The 16426-nt window shown below is 55.2% G+C and overlaps 1 protein-coding gene across 7 annotated transcripts in view; it reads right to left on the bottom strand.

Annotated features, from left to right (window-relative positions):
• Positions 1–16426, bottom strand: part of DGKZ (diacylglycerol kinase zeta) — a 52619-nt gene that overhangs the window by 7167 nt on the left and 29026 nt on the right. For 5 of the 7 annotated variants that reach the window (XM_063331854.1, XM_063331855.1, XM_063331852.1 and 2 more), the window contains 26 exons: positions 15716–15824; positions 14922–15017; positions 14040–14117; positions 13646–13702; positions 11490–11558; positions 10989–11060; positions 10521–10637; positions 10357–10428; positions 9977–10072; positions 9612–9694; positions 8985–9045; positions 8460–8573; positions 7920–8060; positions 7319–7397; positions 6966–7021; positions 5819–5881; positions 5507–5580; positions 5283–5394; positions 4779–4978; positions 4373–4473; positions 4159–4238; positions 2970–3014; positions 2612–2681; positions 1349–1389; positions 617–807; positions 30–61 (listed from right to left, as the gene is read on the bottom strand). In XM_063331854.1, the coding sequence (XP_063187924.1) occupies positions 30–61; positions 617–807; positions 1349–1389; positions 2612–2681; positions 2970–3014; positions 4159–4238; positions 4373–4473; positions 4779–4978; positions 5283–5394; positions 5507–5580; positions 5819–5881; positions 6966–7021; positions 7319–7397; positions 7920–8060; positions 8460–8573; positions 8985–9045; positions 9612–9694; positions 9977–10072; positions 10357–10428; positions 10521–10637; positions 10989–11060; positions 11490–11558; positions 13646–13702; positions 14040–14117; positions 14922–15017; positions 15716–15824 (2309 nt within the window). The remainder of the gene's footprint in view (positions 1–29; positions 62–616; positions 808–1348; positions 1390–2611; positions 2682–2969; positions 3015–4158; positions 4239–4372; positions 4474–4778; positions 4979–5282; positions 5395–5506; positions 5581–5818; positions 5882–6965; positions 7022–7318; positions 7398–7919; positions 8061–8459; positions 8574–8984; positions 9046–9611; positions 9695–9976; positions 10073–10356; positions 10429–10520; positions 10638–10988; positions 11061–11489; positions 11559–13645; positions 13703–14039; positions 14118–14921; positions 15018–15715; positions 15825–16426) is intronic. The other 2 variants (XM_063331856.1, XM_063331850.1) reach the window with 1 other exon arrangement.

The following is a 16426-nucleotide window of genomic DNA, read 5'->3' as shown; positions in this document are numbered from 1 at the left end:
GGGTGCAACAGGGGTAGGACAGGACTCACCTTTCTGCGGGAGGCAGCGTTCAGGCTCAGCGCTGGAAGGGAAGAAGAAAAGGTGTAACTAACCCTGGAGTCCTGGCAGCAGATCACCCGAAAGGGCACGCAGCAGGTGGAGGGATAGCTGTGGGGAAGCCTGCCCGTGGCACTCCTCCAGCAGGCAGGAGCAGAGGCAGGCCGAAGGACTTTTTTACTCTTTGGCCATGCCATCTGCTTCTTCTCTGATCTGGATTCTTCCCCAGACCCACTCCAATTTCTACTGCTCCCAGCTCCACTGCTCACCCATAACCAAGGTTGGCCTCATTTGGGCCAAACGGCACCCATGACCTTTGCCCCATGGGCCAGGCACTGGAGGTTGACCCCATGGCTGAGCCACCTGGTGATGCCCCACTGTTTCCAGCAGTGCTGGCAGAAGAGCAGGGAAGACAGGATGGCATCTCACCTCTTGATCTACCTCAGTACTGAATTCCTGCTCACTTCCAGGAAGCCCCCCTGTAATCTGGGCCAGGCATCAATGCTGTGAGGCCAAGCCTGTCTCTCTCATTACTGCCATCCAGGTCCTGAGGTCCTGAGATCCTCCATTCCAGACTCACCTGGGGGCAGGAGAGGAGGGTGGAGAGGAGGAAGAGGAGGGGAATGCAAAATGGTCCCCAGTGGGTGTGGCAGACGAGTCAACGAGGTCAGGCATGGCAGGAGAAGTGCCCACGGTCTGGGTGATCACTAGCTCTGGGTCCAGCACATACAGCTCATCCTGAGATATCTCTGTGACATAGTTGAGGTGCTCCTGAAAGACACAAGTTAGCCCTCCTCAGAAGCAAGACCTATTTCTGTATAGCTTCATCCCCTCACAACCCATGCCTTGTAGCCCATCTACTTGCTCAAAGAGCCCTGGGACCTGTGTCTGGAAAGCCTCTGTGTCTCCTTGTCCTTTTCAGGCTTCCCATCTCGTGTTAACTTAGCAGATGACACATACATCTCATCTCCACATCCCCCTCATTAAGATGAACCCAGTCAGTGGCTGCCTGGCCAGCCTTGCTTCATTGCTATTCCTTACCCTCTTCGCTGTAGGGTCCTGCAGGCAGCTTCCAACTCAAGTCTCTGTGCTCCCACCCACACTTTCTCCCTTTCTGCAGGAACCTGGGGCTGGTCCTGGGCCAGGCCTGTCACACCGCCCCTCAGGGGATGCCACAGGGCAGGGCTGCAGTCCGAGACCTGCACATCCCCAAGGATAAGCCTGCCTGTCAGTCCACATGAACACAGGACACCCAAACACCTTCCCAGCAGACGTCGGGGGGAACAACAGTGGAAGACAAGGCCACACTCACCTGTGCACGGTCTATCCTGTAGAACCGATCAGCTGTGGTTGCTGCAAGACAGGGACAGAGCAAGACAGGGTAATTCTTGGCGTGAGATGAGGGAGATGGCCACTTTCTATCACCGGGTGATGGTGAACTATCCAGCCACTTTGTGGCTTGCACAGAGGGCACAGCAAGGCAAACAGCACCCCCTGATCAGGAGCGGCCCCCTTCCCTTTGGGACCCTGATGGCAGACCCTTGGGCCTGCAGATCACCATGCCCCCGTGCAACCTATCTTTGCCTGCTACCTCCTCCTCAATGACTCCTGGCAGGGAGCCATAGGGAAGGCAAGAACACAACTACCTGATGCCGTGGTCTTTCTGGGGGCTTTTGAGTGCTCCAGGCTTGCAGCTGCAATGCAGGATTAGACCGAGCAGATGAAGGTTAGGGCTGTGCAGCGCATGTCCCAGCACTCGCTGGTACCAGTTGAGGAACTGCTCTGATTCAACATGATGCACCTCGTTGCAGAGCACTAAGAAATGGGGACACTAAGGAGGGCTGGGAGAAGAGGGAGCTCAGCCTCTTGATGACTCGACTGAGTAACGTCCCACAGACCAGCACAAGGCCACATCAGAGCTTGTTATTGACAGGTACAACGGAACACGCCACCACCAGTTGTAGATCCAAGCACCCTGTCTCCTAGGACAGCAGGAGAGCTTCAAACCAGCCTCCAGCCTGTTGCTGGCAGCAGCCTGTCTGAGTGCATCCCTCTGCTCATCCCTCTTCCTTAGAGGAGAGATCCCCAGAGCAGGAGAGGAGCTCCTTCAACACCAATGGAGCAAGTGACTGTGCTGAAGCCAGACCCACGCTCACCCCGGGGAAGCAGGGAGAGGCTGGGGAGAAGCAGCAGCTGAAGCCCAGTGGGGACCCTGCTCCCGTACCACCGGGATGCTCATGGCGAGCCCTGCTCCCGGCGTGCTGGAGCAGGGGGGCCCCCTGCCTGCATGTCACAGGAGAGCAAGCCCAGCAGTCCCACAGTGATGGGACACACGCTGCCAAGCTGCCTTCAGCTCTCGAGGCAGGAGAGCAGCAGATGCCCCTCAGTCCACTCATGGTCAGCAGCCAGAGACAAAGCCTGGGGCAAAACACCGCTGCACTTGGCCGCAAAGACCCCCAATATCCATGAGTCCCAATTACCAGGTGGCTCTCACTGGCTTGTCACTAAGGGTCTGTCAGCTCACCCCCCCCAAATTAAGACACAGTCAGCACTCCCAGGGGAAGATAATACTCACAGTCCAGGAAGCACCACTTGGGCGACAGTTTCTGGGATGACAGTGTCTTCGGTTTGGCTCCATCTCCCTCCTGCACAAAAAAAGAGGATAAAGTCATGTCTCTTGTCCTCCCTATCTCTCCCCAGAGCGTCCCTCCTGCTTTAGGAGGTCCCTGCAGACATGGAGGCCCACAGGTGCTTAGATGGAAAGGGGAACTTGAACGCAGGCACAGCACACAGTGACAGGGAACAGCACAGGACGGACTGGAGCTGACACACACCAGCTCACTGGAGAGAGTGGTGCCACAAAACGAGCCCACGAGACTGGCATGGTGGACATGACAGATGCGCCTGGGACGATGGAGCAAGGCCATACACACCTGAAAGAGCAGGCGCTCTAAAGCAGAGAGCTGTGGAGGGAAATCCTGCAGAAAGGCAAGGTGTGCTGTTACAGCCTTTGTCTGGGCAGCCCCCCAGCACCTCTCTCATCTCAGTGGGGTTTGCTTAATGTGCTGTCATATCTAGCTTTACACACTGCCTGGCCAAAGTCCCCGGTCCCTGCCCTGCTTTGAGGCCAGAGAGTAGTGGTTGCCCAAGGAGAGAGAAGAGGTAAACCATCAGGTGACCGAGGAACACCAGCCCAAATGCACAGCTTTAGAGGTGCAGGAGGTTGCAGAGGCATCAGTCTACCAGGTTGATGCTGTAGGAGAGTGTTACCCTCTGAGCCTGGGAGCTGCTAGCCATGTGCCTGTCTGCATGTCCTCACCAGTGCCTGGGCACGAGGTGGGCAGGGGACAGGTACGCAGAGCAGGCAGAGCAAGACGCAGATGCCAGTGTGCCAGCTCAGGCAAGCAGCTCAGCAACTCAACCCTGCAGGACACCGCACACATGCTGGATGGGATTCCCTCAGGCACAGGAGCCAGCTAACTGGGGACCAAGAAAGGTCACTTCAATCTTCTGGGAGAAAATCAGACTGAGCAGTGCAGCACCAGGAGGCGTGCTGTGGTCTCAGAAGGCATTGCTCACCAGGAGCAAGGGTTACACAGCCTGTGTCCGGGTCTTGGACACGCACTAGCACGTTGGCAGGAGCACAGAAGTTAGTACTTGCAAATGAAGAGAGTTGGACGGGGGTCAACCCTAATCCAGGCACCTGGCAGGGGGAGAGCCGTGCCAGGAAACACGGGGCCCACAGAGGGCTGAAGGAACATAGCACAGCAAACAACGGGACAGAGGAAAGGCCTCCCCAAACACTCAGGGGGTGATAGGTCCCCATAGGATGTATGCTGGTTTCCTCCACTGCCCCATAATTTTTCTGAGCCACTGACACTCTGGGCCTGGAGAACAAGGTCAGAAAAGCAATGCTGAGAAAGAAGCTGCCAGAGAACATGGAGGAACAGGCCGTCCAGATTGGGATCCTGCCTCCACCATGTGGTGAAGGCAAACCATGACCTGCTACCAGAAGCAGGAGCATGTGTGCTGATGCGTGCAGGTCAAGGAGGCTTAGAAATCCCTGCCTTGAGTCCCTCCATCCTCAGCATCCAGCCACGACCACTTCCCACACAGTCTCACCTCCTGCAGCCTCTCAATTTGGGTCCGGCATAACTCCAGGTCGCTGTCTCCTGGAACCACGATGATCCCCAGCGGCACAGCTGCACGACAGGGCACAGACAACTCAGGGAGCAGCCTGCGCCCCATCCCCAACACCTCACACAGCTTAGCTGAGAGCACTGCCAGACTCAGGGGCTGCAGCTCCCACCCCCTGGTCACTCAGCTGGTCACTCACAGGCTTCCTTGAGCTTTTCCTTGTCGTAGTGCAGCGCCTCGTAGTCGCGCATGCTGATTCGGCTCACCCGGATCCGCAGCCGCTCAGGCACGGGCTGCTGGCTATGTGCAGGGGAGAAGGAAAAGGGAAGGAATCAGAAAGCGACAGTCTGCATTCTCCTTATCCCACTCACCCCTCCAAAACAGACAAGAGCATAGTCTTGTGCACAGACTGCGGTGTGAAGCTTGGCACTGCATCAGCTTCTCCAGCATCAGGGTCTGGCCATACTTCTGTCACCTGATCCCTTCCCGGGCCCTCCTTGAGAGAGGATCAAAATGCCTCTGAGAGTGATGGATCAGTCCCACCCCTTCCCGCTCTATCCCTTCCGCTTTGGAGAGGAGGTGGCAGATTGATCTGAGGATCCTACTCATTGAGCAGTGGCATGGAGTTGCGCCGCTTGGTCTTCTGCACCATGTTGGCTTGGTTGCGCAGGGAGATGTGGATGCAGGAAGCCGCCAGCTTGCAGGGTTCTCCATCTACCTGCATGGGGATGGCCTTGGACGTGGTGAGAACCACCTGCCGACACTGGCAAAGCCGTTCGCCGTGGCCACCAACCTGCAAGGCAGCCTGTGAAAATGTCCAAAGTGAGAGCAGAGCACGGACTGAGGGGTGGATGAGGGGAGCGCCCATTGTCAGCCAGATGTTGCAAGTGAACCAAGTTCTGAGGGTCTCAGGCCTGATCTCAGTGGGAAGGCATCCACAGAGACCAGGGCACAACAGCACCTCGCCTAAATCTCAGAGGGCAGACACTGTCACACATGCCAGCACCACAACTCCCCAGGAGAGAAGCTGGGGGGCTGGCTGACACCGAGTCAATGGGACCAGTTGCTCCCCTGGTTGCTAGCTACAACTGGCAACAGAACCAACTCACCAGGGACGTCATGGTGAAGCCGATAACTTCAATGCAGCCATCATCATGGCGCTGCGGCTCAAATTCATGGTGCTCCCCAGGATTGCCCCAGGGCATGGTGCCTGCACAGTATCTGTGAAGGGATGGTGAACAATGCACAGACAGGCCCCCCCAGTCCTGACCAGGGATCTGCGGCATGGGGGTGAGGAGCCCAGAGCATGAGGACAGGTCCTGGGGCTGCTCACCTGGGGATGTTCAGGAAGACCAGGCACTGAGGCTTCAGGTCCTGGATCTTGGAGGTCAGATCTGTCCCATCGCACTGAAGACAACACAAGGGCATTCAGGCTGATGTAAGGGGGGGCCTGGCCCACCATGCTCACTCAGGAAGAAATAACATCCCTCTCTGCTCCCTACGGTGACTGTCCCCCAAGCCAGGGGAACCTGATCACCCCAGGAACACATCCTCTCCCCAACCCTGAGACATTTATTGTGCCAAAGGACTTCACGCCTCCACGGCTCGCCCCCCTCCCTGGCCCAGGGCACCCCTGCACACTCACAACCAACTTGACGTGCTTTGCCAAGTCTTTGGAGCTCCCAGTGAGGAAGTCGGAAAAAGCCGTCTGCCAAGACAAGAGACAGTGTTAGCACCCGAAATTAGCAGCCAGGAAGCCTGTCACTGACCTTCAGACCTCAGCTGCTGAAAGGAGCAAATCCCTTCCTTGTCCACTGGCAGAAACCCTCTTCTCTACCCCTCCCAAAGGAACCTGATCCATTCCTCTGGCCATTTTGCCTACCAAAAACCTTGGGGCACCTCACAGCCTCAGTAACACCCCCCAGTATTCCCTTGCCAGCCCAATCCCTGCTTTAGGGAAGAGCTGGCAATGTGGGTCTCCTCCAGTGAAAGACTTGCATCACAAGAGACAAATTCAGTCTCAAGCTGTAATGAAGTACCATAAAACAGAGCTGATGTGACCCCATCTAGAGATGTGACCCCATCTAGAGATACCATGAGAGATGGCGTGGACTCTGTTACGCAGACCCCAGGGTGCCCTTTGGGTTTAACTGTACAGAAAGGAGGGGAAACACAAACAGGAGAGATGTGAGATGGTACAGAGCAGCACTTGGCCTTTAGTAGTGCTCAAACACTGGTCACCTAGCCAGCTGGGTAGGGAGGTATATTGAGGATGGGGGGATGGACAAACAAAGATGACACTGAGACACAAAGCTCTAGAGGTGAGATACAGAAGGGTGGCATAATTAGCCAGGGAGCTGTATCTGGCCCAAAGGATAACATAAAAGACCAAAGTAGTGTGGGGGCTCTGTGGAAAGGCTTCCCGTTACTCTGCAGGGGGGACAGTCTGCCTCCCCACAGCTCCAGGGAGGTCCTGCCTGGGTGACTGTCCATGAGCCGGAGAACAAGAACAATAGTGGCAGGAGATCAAGACAGCAACTGTACTGCAGGCCAGAGAGCAAGCTGTACCGCCAGCAGCACTTGCAGCCAAAGAGAAGCTGTGATTCCCAGGGCTGCAGCCTTTCTCCAGAACCTCTCCAGCTTTGGGGAGGGTTCAGCTTGGGTGCACATGAAGGCCTGTGTAACTTGGAGGAGTGAGTTGAGGGTGCAGATAGGAGCTGGGACCATGTCTATTCTCCAGCTGATGCTAAGGCTGCTATGAAGGCATATCCAGATACCCTCCACACACTCACCCCAGCATAGAACATTTTATTCCGAAACCGGCTGTTGAACTTCTCTGGGTTGGCCTCTAGGGAAAGGAGAAAAAAGTCCAGGTCATTGGCCTGCACATGGAAACACTTCACTTGCCAGCTCTCCCCAGACACGGCTCTCCAGCCAGCCTTGGCCAGGAGGCAGCCCCCAGCTCTCTTCCCATGCAGGCACCCCTCTTCCCCCTCTGCAGCCTCCACTCGCTCCTCAGGTTTCTCCTCCAGCCCTGTCCCCGGGGCAATCCTCTTGTTCACTTTCCCAAGGAGCGTTTTACAGGCCCACCTCTGGGGTACCCCCTGACCACAGACCCTGCCCCAGCCCTGCCCAGCCCCCATACCTCGGGATTCATGGAACTCCAGCGTCACCCGTGCGTCAAAGCCAAGGCTGAAATAGTTATTAAACACATCCAAGGGGAGCTGAAATGGAGGGAGGAATAAAGATGAGGCTGCTAGCGTGAGGCTGCTAGCGTGTGGCCACAGCAAAGACGAGGTCAGGCTATAGCAGAGCCATACACCGCGCTCACAAGGCTGAGGGAGCGGAGGCTTGCCTTCCTCGCAGGAAATTACAGAGGTCACCACCCTGAGATGATGGACTGGCCTCCAGCTCCTAGGGGTAAGCAACATGGCACAAGGGGACACACTATGCTCTTCAAGATACCTGCAATCACTCATATTTCTGGCTAAAGAAACAGTCTCAGAGGGGACTGGGATTACACCTGTTGCAAGCTGTGGTTAAAAACCTCTGGTGGACACTTAGTTGGGATCTCTCCATGCCTCACCATGAGTGCCATGGGTCAGACCCACGAGGACAGGAGTGGAAGTGGAACAGAAAAATGCCAGCCCAACACCGTAGCCCCAGGTGCCGGGGCTGCCTAAGCCAGTGGGAAGAGAATGCAGACCCCCAGTGCAGGGAACAAACACAGAGAGGAGGTGTCCCACCTTCTCAGTGGCCGCCTCATCCTTTTCCTCAGGGCTCGCATCAGGGTTTGGCTCCACATGGAGGTTCCAGCGATCCAGCTGCACTATGTTCCCTTCTTCCACGTGCGACAGGATCTTGGACAGAGGCTCATCTGTGTAACCCTGGTGAAGAGCAGGACTTCATGAGACTCCTACCTGCCTCCTGCAGAGATGTCTTCCTCTCTGGGATGACATCCCAGAGCAAAGGGTATGGAAAAGATCAATTCTACTTGAATGCACAGCAAAGTGGGACTTTCAATTGAAAACAAGATTTCTTCCTTCTAAAAGTCTCCCAAAATTTGAAATGATTGCTTTTCTTAATGTTCTAATATATTATAACCTAAATCAGATAATTCAAATGTCAGAAGAACAGTAACATCCAAATGGCACTTATTTGTTGGTCTGTATGTAGGAAAAGTCAAAACACCCAGCTGCTGCAAATCCCCATCCGTGTGTCTGGAATCAGAGTTGAAGCGCTCAGCCCCTCTCTGTCAGCAGTGGGCTCTTGTGCCTGTCACTTACCCCACCCCAGTTCAGCGTCCTGGCCAAGTCATTCCCTGTCCCCAAAGGTAGGATTGCCACAGGAGGAGGTGGGTTGAGGCGTAACTGGTCCAGAATGGAGAGTATCCAGCCCACCTGCTCAAGCAAGAGCGCACAAAGAAACAGTTGGTTATTTTTCAGGGACCAGCAGGCAGGTGGAGGTGACTCAGAGCACTAGCGATGGCAGAGGGGAAGAGACAGGGTCCCCTTGGCCACCACTGAAGCTATTCAGTCTTCAAGGCTCCAAATGGGTACTGTGGGAGATACCAGTAACCCCAGCGAGGACACTGGCCCACTAAAAAGGGCCACTTCTCCAGACATGTCACAGACTAGCATTCCCTGGAGCAGTGCACACAGGGAGCCACAATATCTGGTACCACCAGCTGGACCATGGACACAGCGTGCACATTTTGCCCTGTTCCGGATTACCGCAAGGAGGGCTGCTGCCAGCACTGGAAAGGCCTGGGGTGGAGAGTACCACAGGCATGAAGGGGCCAGGGGACTCACCGTGCCATCTCCTCCGCAGGCCAGGATCCGGAGGTTGTGGACCTTGCGGTACAGCTCCAGTCTGCAGGGAACCAGGAGGGTAAGGAGGGGAGAGAAGAGGCACCAAAGGTGTTATGCAGCAGCTGCAGGGCTCCCTGCCCTTGCACAGCCCTTGACATTCACAAAGCCACCTGCATGTCCCCCCTCCCCATCATCACAGCAGTGTGCAAAGCCACAGTAACTTTGGCTTCACCAGCTCTTGCAGATGAGGAGTGGGGTGTCCACAGTACATGTATATGTCTATATACATGTCTATATATCTACATATACATAAACTGAAATGCATCAAGCAGACAAGACTCACGTGACATTAAATGAACACAATGAATTGGGCCTGGGAACTTCACCCCGCAACTGGTCTCTTCACCACTAGCCTTAAGATTAGACCAGCCCTCTATCAGGAAACACTGGATGACCACCAGGTATCCTAGCCTAGGGAGGCCTCTCAAAGCATGAACTTGTTGGAGTTCTCTTTGTACACGGGAGCTACAGAGCATCAGGCCTCTGCCACCCATGAGAATAGCTCTTGGGAGGAATCTCTGGGGCAGGAATGGGGGAGAGAAGGGTGCTTCCCCCATCAGTACTCACGCCTCCTTGGGTCCACCCTGGCTGAGGTCAAAAACTTGCCGTGGGTTGAGATACCACATGAAGGATTGGATGATCTTGGCTCCCTGTGAGGACAAGAAAGACTTCAGCAGGGAACAGGGAGTTCCCAGTGGACAGAGGGAAGAAGGCACCTGGTCTCAAGGACAGGCCAAGGCAATGGCATTCTGGGGGACCTCAGGCAAAGCCTGGCCTAGGTGGGAATTGCCGGGCAGCAAACTGGCATTGTGGAGCTTGCCTTGCTTCTTCTGCAGCTGAGACATTACCAAAACTATGCTGAGTCTTCAGCAGCCAAAAGGTAATGCCCCCATAGAACTGCCTTCTCAGGGAGATGTAGGACAAGGCCATACCTGATTCCCACCGCTCTTGGGGTTCACAAACACCAGCAAGGGCTTCATGAGAGGAGCTGGCATGGGCTTGATGACAAAGGGTTTCCACCTCCCTTCCTGCAAGAGACAACACAGATCCTTCAACAAACCTGGGGAAAAGCAAACTCTCACCTCCAGCTGAGCCCTAACGTCACACTCGGTCAGGAGTGGAAGGAAGAGAACATCCCAGCCACCACATAAATTTTATAGCTGGGATTTGCCCTGACAGCAGGCACCCTCCCTCCCTCCACCTCATCCTCCTTAACCTCAGCACAGACCCCTTGTTTCCCAGTCCTGCTCCTCACTGCCCAGACCCTCCACCCTTCCAAGACAAGATTATTCCCTATCCCCTCATTTCTTACCTCAGCCCCCTTTTTGCTGGATTTCCGCTTGAACGATGTCCTCTTCTTCTTCTTACTAGATTTCAGTGGATTCTAGAGAGAAAAGAAACAAACCTTAAAACTGCGTCAGGAGCTGCTGGGCAAGCAGGAGTTGTGAAAGAGCTGCAAGAGCTGAGGTGAGTTACCTGGGGCCGTCGGACCCGCAGAATCCAGGTGGGAGGAACGACGACAGCAGCGTGAGCCCCCAGCGAGCAGGGCTCTTCGATGTGTTGCAGCATGAAACATGACACTTTGCTGTGATACTGAGGAAGGAGAAGAGGAGAGACAGAAAGAAAACTCAGCTGCTCAGTTTGCTGGGGACAGCTGCCTTCTCCTCCCAGCTCCCCCATGCCAGTGCAGGGAATGCTGGAGGAAACCATGCAGGAATTTAGTAACGTGAATGCTGGAGGAAACCACACAGGAATTTTGTAATGCAAAGGCAATGAGGAGAAAGTTTCTCGCAGGAACTCCCAGCTACCACAGTACAGCCTCTCCCAGTAAGAGAAGCTCTTAAGGGCAGGCTGCAGAGAAGCAGCCTGGGGAGCCCCAGCAGAAAGCACAGGTCATTAGATGCAGACCAGGCAGGTAAGATGTTCAGTGGGGGCTTTGCTCACCGCTTGCTTGCACCAGGAACAGCTGATGGCTACAATCTCTTTACTGTGGAAGGCAAACTTCTGCTGGAAACCCTGTGGGGGGAAGGATAAGACACTTATGAAATTCCCTTGCAGCTTTCTACCATCCAATGGGACTTTTCTATCACCAGGACAGATGTTACAAAGAATGTGCCTGCAGCTGGAGCCCTCCAGATCCCTGTTAGATAGTCTCAGCCACCACTACGGCACCAGGGAGGCCACTGTGCTCTGCAGGGGTGTCCCTATTGCCCAAGGAAAGCATGTCAGGAAGACAGTCCCTTCCAGGACCAATTGGGCCCAAGGGAAGAACAACTCTATGCGGGAAGAGTGCGTGTGCAAAACTGTGCAAAATAGGGCACACATCTTGGTGTTGCTGTAGGCTGCTGCTGCCAAACAGGATGGTGGGGTGTCTCTGGTTCCCAGACCTGTTCTTGTCTCTGGTTTGACCTTCAGACTGAGAAAAAAAACAAGATACCTTCTCACCTTGCCACACTGCCGGCATTTCCCTTCCTGCCGTCTCCGGTGTACCCAGTGATGCCGGACAACGATGGGCTAAAGGGAAAAGAAAAAAAAAGGGGGGAGTGAAAGGCCCAGCACGTAAGGGAACGCATGAACAGGCAGGAGGAACGGATGCAGGCCAGCCAAGATCTCTGCTCTTGCAGCAAGCCCAGTGCTCACAGGCACCAGCGCCAACCCTCTGGGAGAAGGCAAAGCCAAAGAATCAGGGGGCAAGAGGCCAAATTAAGGTGCTCAGAGAAGTGGGAATTAAAAACAGAAAAAACAGGAAGGAGGAGAGGGAAACTATAGGCTGAGAATCACACAAAGCAAACCCTGCTGAGAGTGGGCAAGCAGTAGTGTAGGGTGCTATTTTGGCCACAAATCACATCTCCGTCCCTTAACGTCTCTGCTCAGATGCTGCCAGTGCCAGGCGAAAAACGTGCTGGTGGAAGGTGTAAAAATCCCCAGGGAGACACAGTTTGTGCCCATGGCGAGAAGATGGAAATGCTTGCAGCTAAGCGGAGAATTGCCTATCTCCACATTCCTCGAGGAGAACAGCAGCCCCAAGCCCCCCACACCCAGTTCACCCTGCTCTTCACCTCACGACAAGTCCTGACAGCCTGCCTCAGCCCCCGTCTGCCTGCCCGTGGGGAGGAGAGCAAGGCAGGTGCTTGCAGGCACCTTCTCCCTGCCTGTGGGTGAGGTGAGGGCTGGGACATGCCGGAGCGATTGCGAGGGGGTCAGAAGTACCCCATTTCCTCTTCCACCCTCCTCTTCCAGCCCTGGATTGGGAATGGCATTGCAGGGAGGGCAGCAAAGAGAGAAGAGGGAGTGCGAGTCCACAGCCCAGCACAGTAGGGCCCAACACCCTGCTCTTGACAGCTTTTTGGATGATGATGATGTAGAGGCAGAAACTGGTGGGAGATTTGGGTCAGCTGCAGTGTTGCCTGCTCTGAGTGCAGCACAGGGGAGAGGACGGAGAGTCCTGTTGGGTTTAGCGGACATTAATCCAGTGGGAGCAGAAGGGGGCTATGCCCTGAGCTCAGCTCTGGGTCCCACCAGGCACATGTAGGGAAAAGACTGACCCTGAAGGGTCCCTGGCAGCACAAAGGCCTGAAGAGCACTTTTCTAAGGAAAAAGGCAGGAAGAACCCTTGGGGAACTGACCATTATTAGAAAGACAGGATGGAGAAGCAGTGTTTGTGAGTAAAAGGAAAAAAAACAGGAAAGGGGAGGGAGAGACAATTTGTAGAGGTTGGAGAGGAGGAAAATAGTGTGAGCAGAGGCTGAGAGGGACTGACAGAAGTTGTCAGCAGAGCCCAAAAAGTAAGTGATGGACAAATAAAGGAGCTGGGCTAAGAGCGACACGGGAAGGAGGGCAGCGTGGCAGGAGAGGCAAAGGAAGAAAGAAAGGTTTAAAGTGATGTTGAAAGCTTTCACCTTACCAGGTGACACTGGCATTTCTGAGCAGGCAGCCCTGCGTTTGAGTACCTTCCCCCTACTGAGTCTGCTGTGCCAGCACAAACATGGTGGCCTGTGACTGAGCCATCCACACCCACTCCAGAACACCACGTGGGCTACGCTGGCTCCACAGGCTGGAGGGTGAAGCATGAAGGCTGACAAGAAAGGTCCCAGGCTAATGCTTACACCCAGGACATTAGAACATGGACTAAAGGGGTCCGACAGCACCACTGCGGGCATCTTCCACTGCTGCCTGGAGTACTTGTGGCACCCAGGTCTGGGCTGAGCGATACAGCCAGAAGCGAGCCCGTACTCTCCCCTTCCAAATGTGGGAGACTTGGGGACCTGCTGTTTGCCACAGCTTCCTCTATTTGCTTGGGGACCAGCACAAGTAGGGGGAGAAACCTCTCCCAGGAAACACGCGTTTTCAGGTTCCCTCCATGCAGATGCAGGAGCTTTAGAACATGCAAACCAGCACATGCAGAGTTCTCACACCCAGTCTGTGCTGCTGCCTTGCAAAGAAACATCCCTTTTACTGGGCCACCCTCCTTGAGCCAGGAGGAGGCATGATGCCTGCACTCTTGAGGGGCAATGTGTTGGCAGCATCTGATGCCTTTGCCACCAAACTGGGAAGGGGAGGAGGGGGGCAGGTGTGGGCAGTGTCCCAGGCACATCTCTCACCTCCCGTACATTCCGGGATCCTGACTCCCTGAAGGAAGGCTTGCAGCGGAAATTTATCTGTGGATCAAACACAGGAGAGGAATCAGTAAAACCATCATACCCAAAGGAAACCTGGAGTTTTTTCTATAGCAGGCCCAGAGTCTGTAGAGATGTTCAGTGCTTGCTGCAACCCCCCTCTCCCTCCATATCTCTCTCACTGAACAAAATGAGGCCTGGGATCACAATCATGTAGCTAGATGCTCTTTTTGGTATTATCTCCTCAGACAACCCCTCTTTGCAATGAGGTCTTCCCAGCCTTCTTGTGTTTCATTACCCAAGAGGGAGGGCTGGCTGGCCAGGAAAAGGCTGTTACAGCTTTGCAAGCCGCAGAGAGGGCTTATCAGACTCTACTCACTTTCTCCAGCTGTTCAATGCAGGGCGTATGCACTACGATCTTGCAGGCTGCACACTTACGCCTGGAGAGAGGTTTTTGCTGGAGGATGAGAAAAGGGGAGGAAAAACATGTATATAAATAGCAGTGTACAGAAGCTGGCAGGCTTAGCCTCCCCTCACACCTCCTTGGCATTTTTAAGGATTCAGAACAAGTCCTATAGGGAAGCTGCACACAGCTAGACCCCCTGCAAGTAAATGGATCAAAGCGTGTGCCTAGAGCAGATGCTCTCATGTCTGGGACAGAGCACGGAGGTGCTCTCCTTCTGCTTAATCAGTCCTTGGCCTCTTCTGACACTGCCTGAGAGCACCATGGAAGCTGGTCTGGGAGGCACTCGCAGGGATCCCACGGTAAGCCCCGTGGGCAGGCACAGGATGGCATCAGTGCCTTATGTCCACAGCACAAGCAGGATCGAGTCTGCAAGCCGGGAGGGAGAACTGCAGCAACCTTGTAAGGTGAGTGCTGCCTGCAGGGTCAGGAGGCAGCAGGCCTGGGTCGCCAGTACTCGCTTTTTTCCTCTACTGAAAGGTCTTTCCAGAGAAGCTGGATTCAGATTCTCCCTCTAAAGGCATGAGATCCCAACAGCCTCTCCCTGGAATATCATCACATCACCTCCGGCTAAGCGGCAGCCCAGCGTTGGGTCCCCATTGCAAACTGAGCAGCAGCAGAACCCGGGGACTCAGCCCTCCAGCATGCAGAGGCGGGAGGGACACACTCCCCACATTGGTGGCCCCCCCATGTTTCTCCTGCCAGCAGCAGCAGGCCTTCGCGGTGTCCCCGCCGGGTGGCAGCACAGCCCGCATCAGCAGCCCTTGCTGGGGAGGCCGGCGACCCCAGGTGACTCACCAGCAGCTTCGCCATACAGTTCTGCTCCCCAACGTAGCAGAAGTCCCCAGAGACATTGGTCTCAAACCAGATGTGCTCCCCATAGACCGCGGTCTCCTGAAAGGTACAAGACAATGTGTTTCTCTGCGATGGGCTTCTGCGCTCATAAAATGCTTTGTGCAAAGGACAAGATACTGGGACAAGGCTGGGGGGTTGGAGCTAGGGGTAGGCTGGGAGACAAGATGCACAGAACAACCAGGGCCAACATCTGGACAGAGGAAACCTCATGAAGGTGCTGCCATGCCCCACCCGTTGGAAATGAGAGGGCCCAGGAAACCAGCTCCAAGATGCACAGCCCAGCTGCAGTGTCCTGCACAGGAGGGCTGCTTCCATCACCCCCTGAGAGAAGGCATTGGGACAAACTCAACACAGGGGACCATCCTGAAACAGCTTCTGTTCTACAACCTGAGGATGGGGCTTAAAACCTGTCAGGCTTTGCCTGCGAAGGAACAGGGGCTTGCTCTTGCTGCTTGTCCCCAGCCACCAGAAGACCTCGGCTGCCAGGAACAGAAGACTTGGCAGTGGAGTAACTATGCCATCCTCCCAGGAACCACCTGTGCCTGCACAGCCTCTCTTTGCAGCATGAAGGGGTGCTGCCAGCAGCACAGATGCTGGCACCAGCTGGTGGCAACGGTGGAGGCCATAAATGTGTCAAAGCCGAAGTCACCTGGGAAGCCTCAGCCTGGGAAGAGCCTGCTGCTTCTTGGCCGGGAGCCCATTCTGTGCAACACCCAGCAAAACATGCCACAACTTACACTCCAGTCCACGGTGTTGCGTATCTGCCTCTCCGAGTCGCTCCTCAGGGCTAGTGCAGGGTTTGGCTGGGCTACCATGTGCTGGAGGCTGGACTTGGCAATGGCTTTCCTGGAAGACACAGGAGGGCTGGCTATTAGATCAGAAGAGGGGGAATATGTGCAAAGATGGTGAGGCTGGACAGAAAACCATCTTCAGGACCAAGTGGCTGGAAACGAGGTGAATCCCCAGCACCGTTGGTGGAGGAGTACCCACTCCTGCGAGGCAGCCCTGTGGGATGAAGAGATGCTGGCCATGTTGCTGACGGCTCAGCCAAAGACACCCTGCACCTGGCAAAAGTTACAGCCTGGGCCTACTGGGTCAAAGCCCTCAGGGGTGACAGGTCCATTGCAAAACAGCCTGGGATGCTCCACCAAGCGCTGGTGGTGGGGCTGCCTTTGCAGAGACAACCTGGAGCCCTTGCCCCGCAGAGGCTCCCCGCAGCTCTCCCATACCAAGGCACCTCAAAGCCTGGGGTGTTTTTGGTGACCAGTACAACTGGCCAGAAAAAACGCAGCTGTTTGTTTAGGGCAAGTGAGCTTCTCCCAGGTGTGCTAGGGTGGAGGGAAGGAGCAGCAGAGCAGACCAGCTGTAGAAAGTGTGCATCTCCAGCCCACAGCCAGGCCCGGATGGCAGGAGGGGATGCCCGCAAGCCCTGGGGGCTGCACCGAGAG

Source organism: Chroicocephalus ridibundus, chromosome 4, assembly GCF_963924245.1.
Source record: "Chroicocephalus ridibundus chromosome 4, bChrRid1.1, whole genome shotgun sequence".
In the NCBI taxonomy this organism is placed as follows: domain Eukaryota; kingdom Metazoa; phylum Chordata; class Aves; order Charadriiformes; family Laridae; genus Chroicocephalus; species Chroicocephalus ridibundus.
The sequence above is the reverse complement of the archived record's forward strand: the minus strand, read 5'-3'. Positions and strand labels throughout refer to the sequence as shown.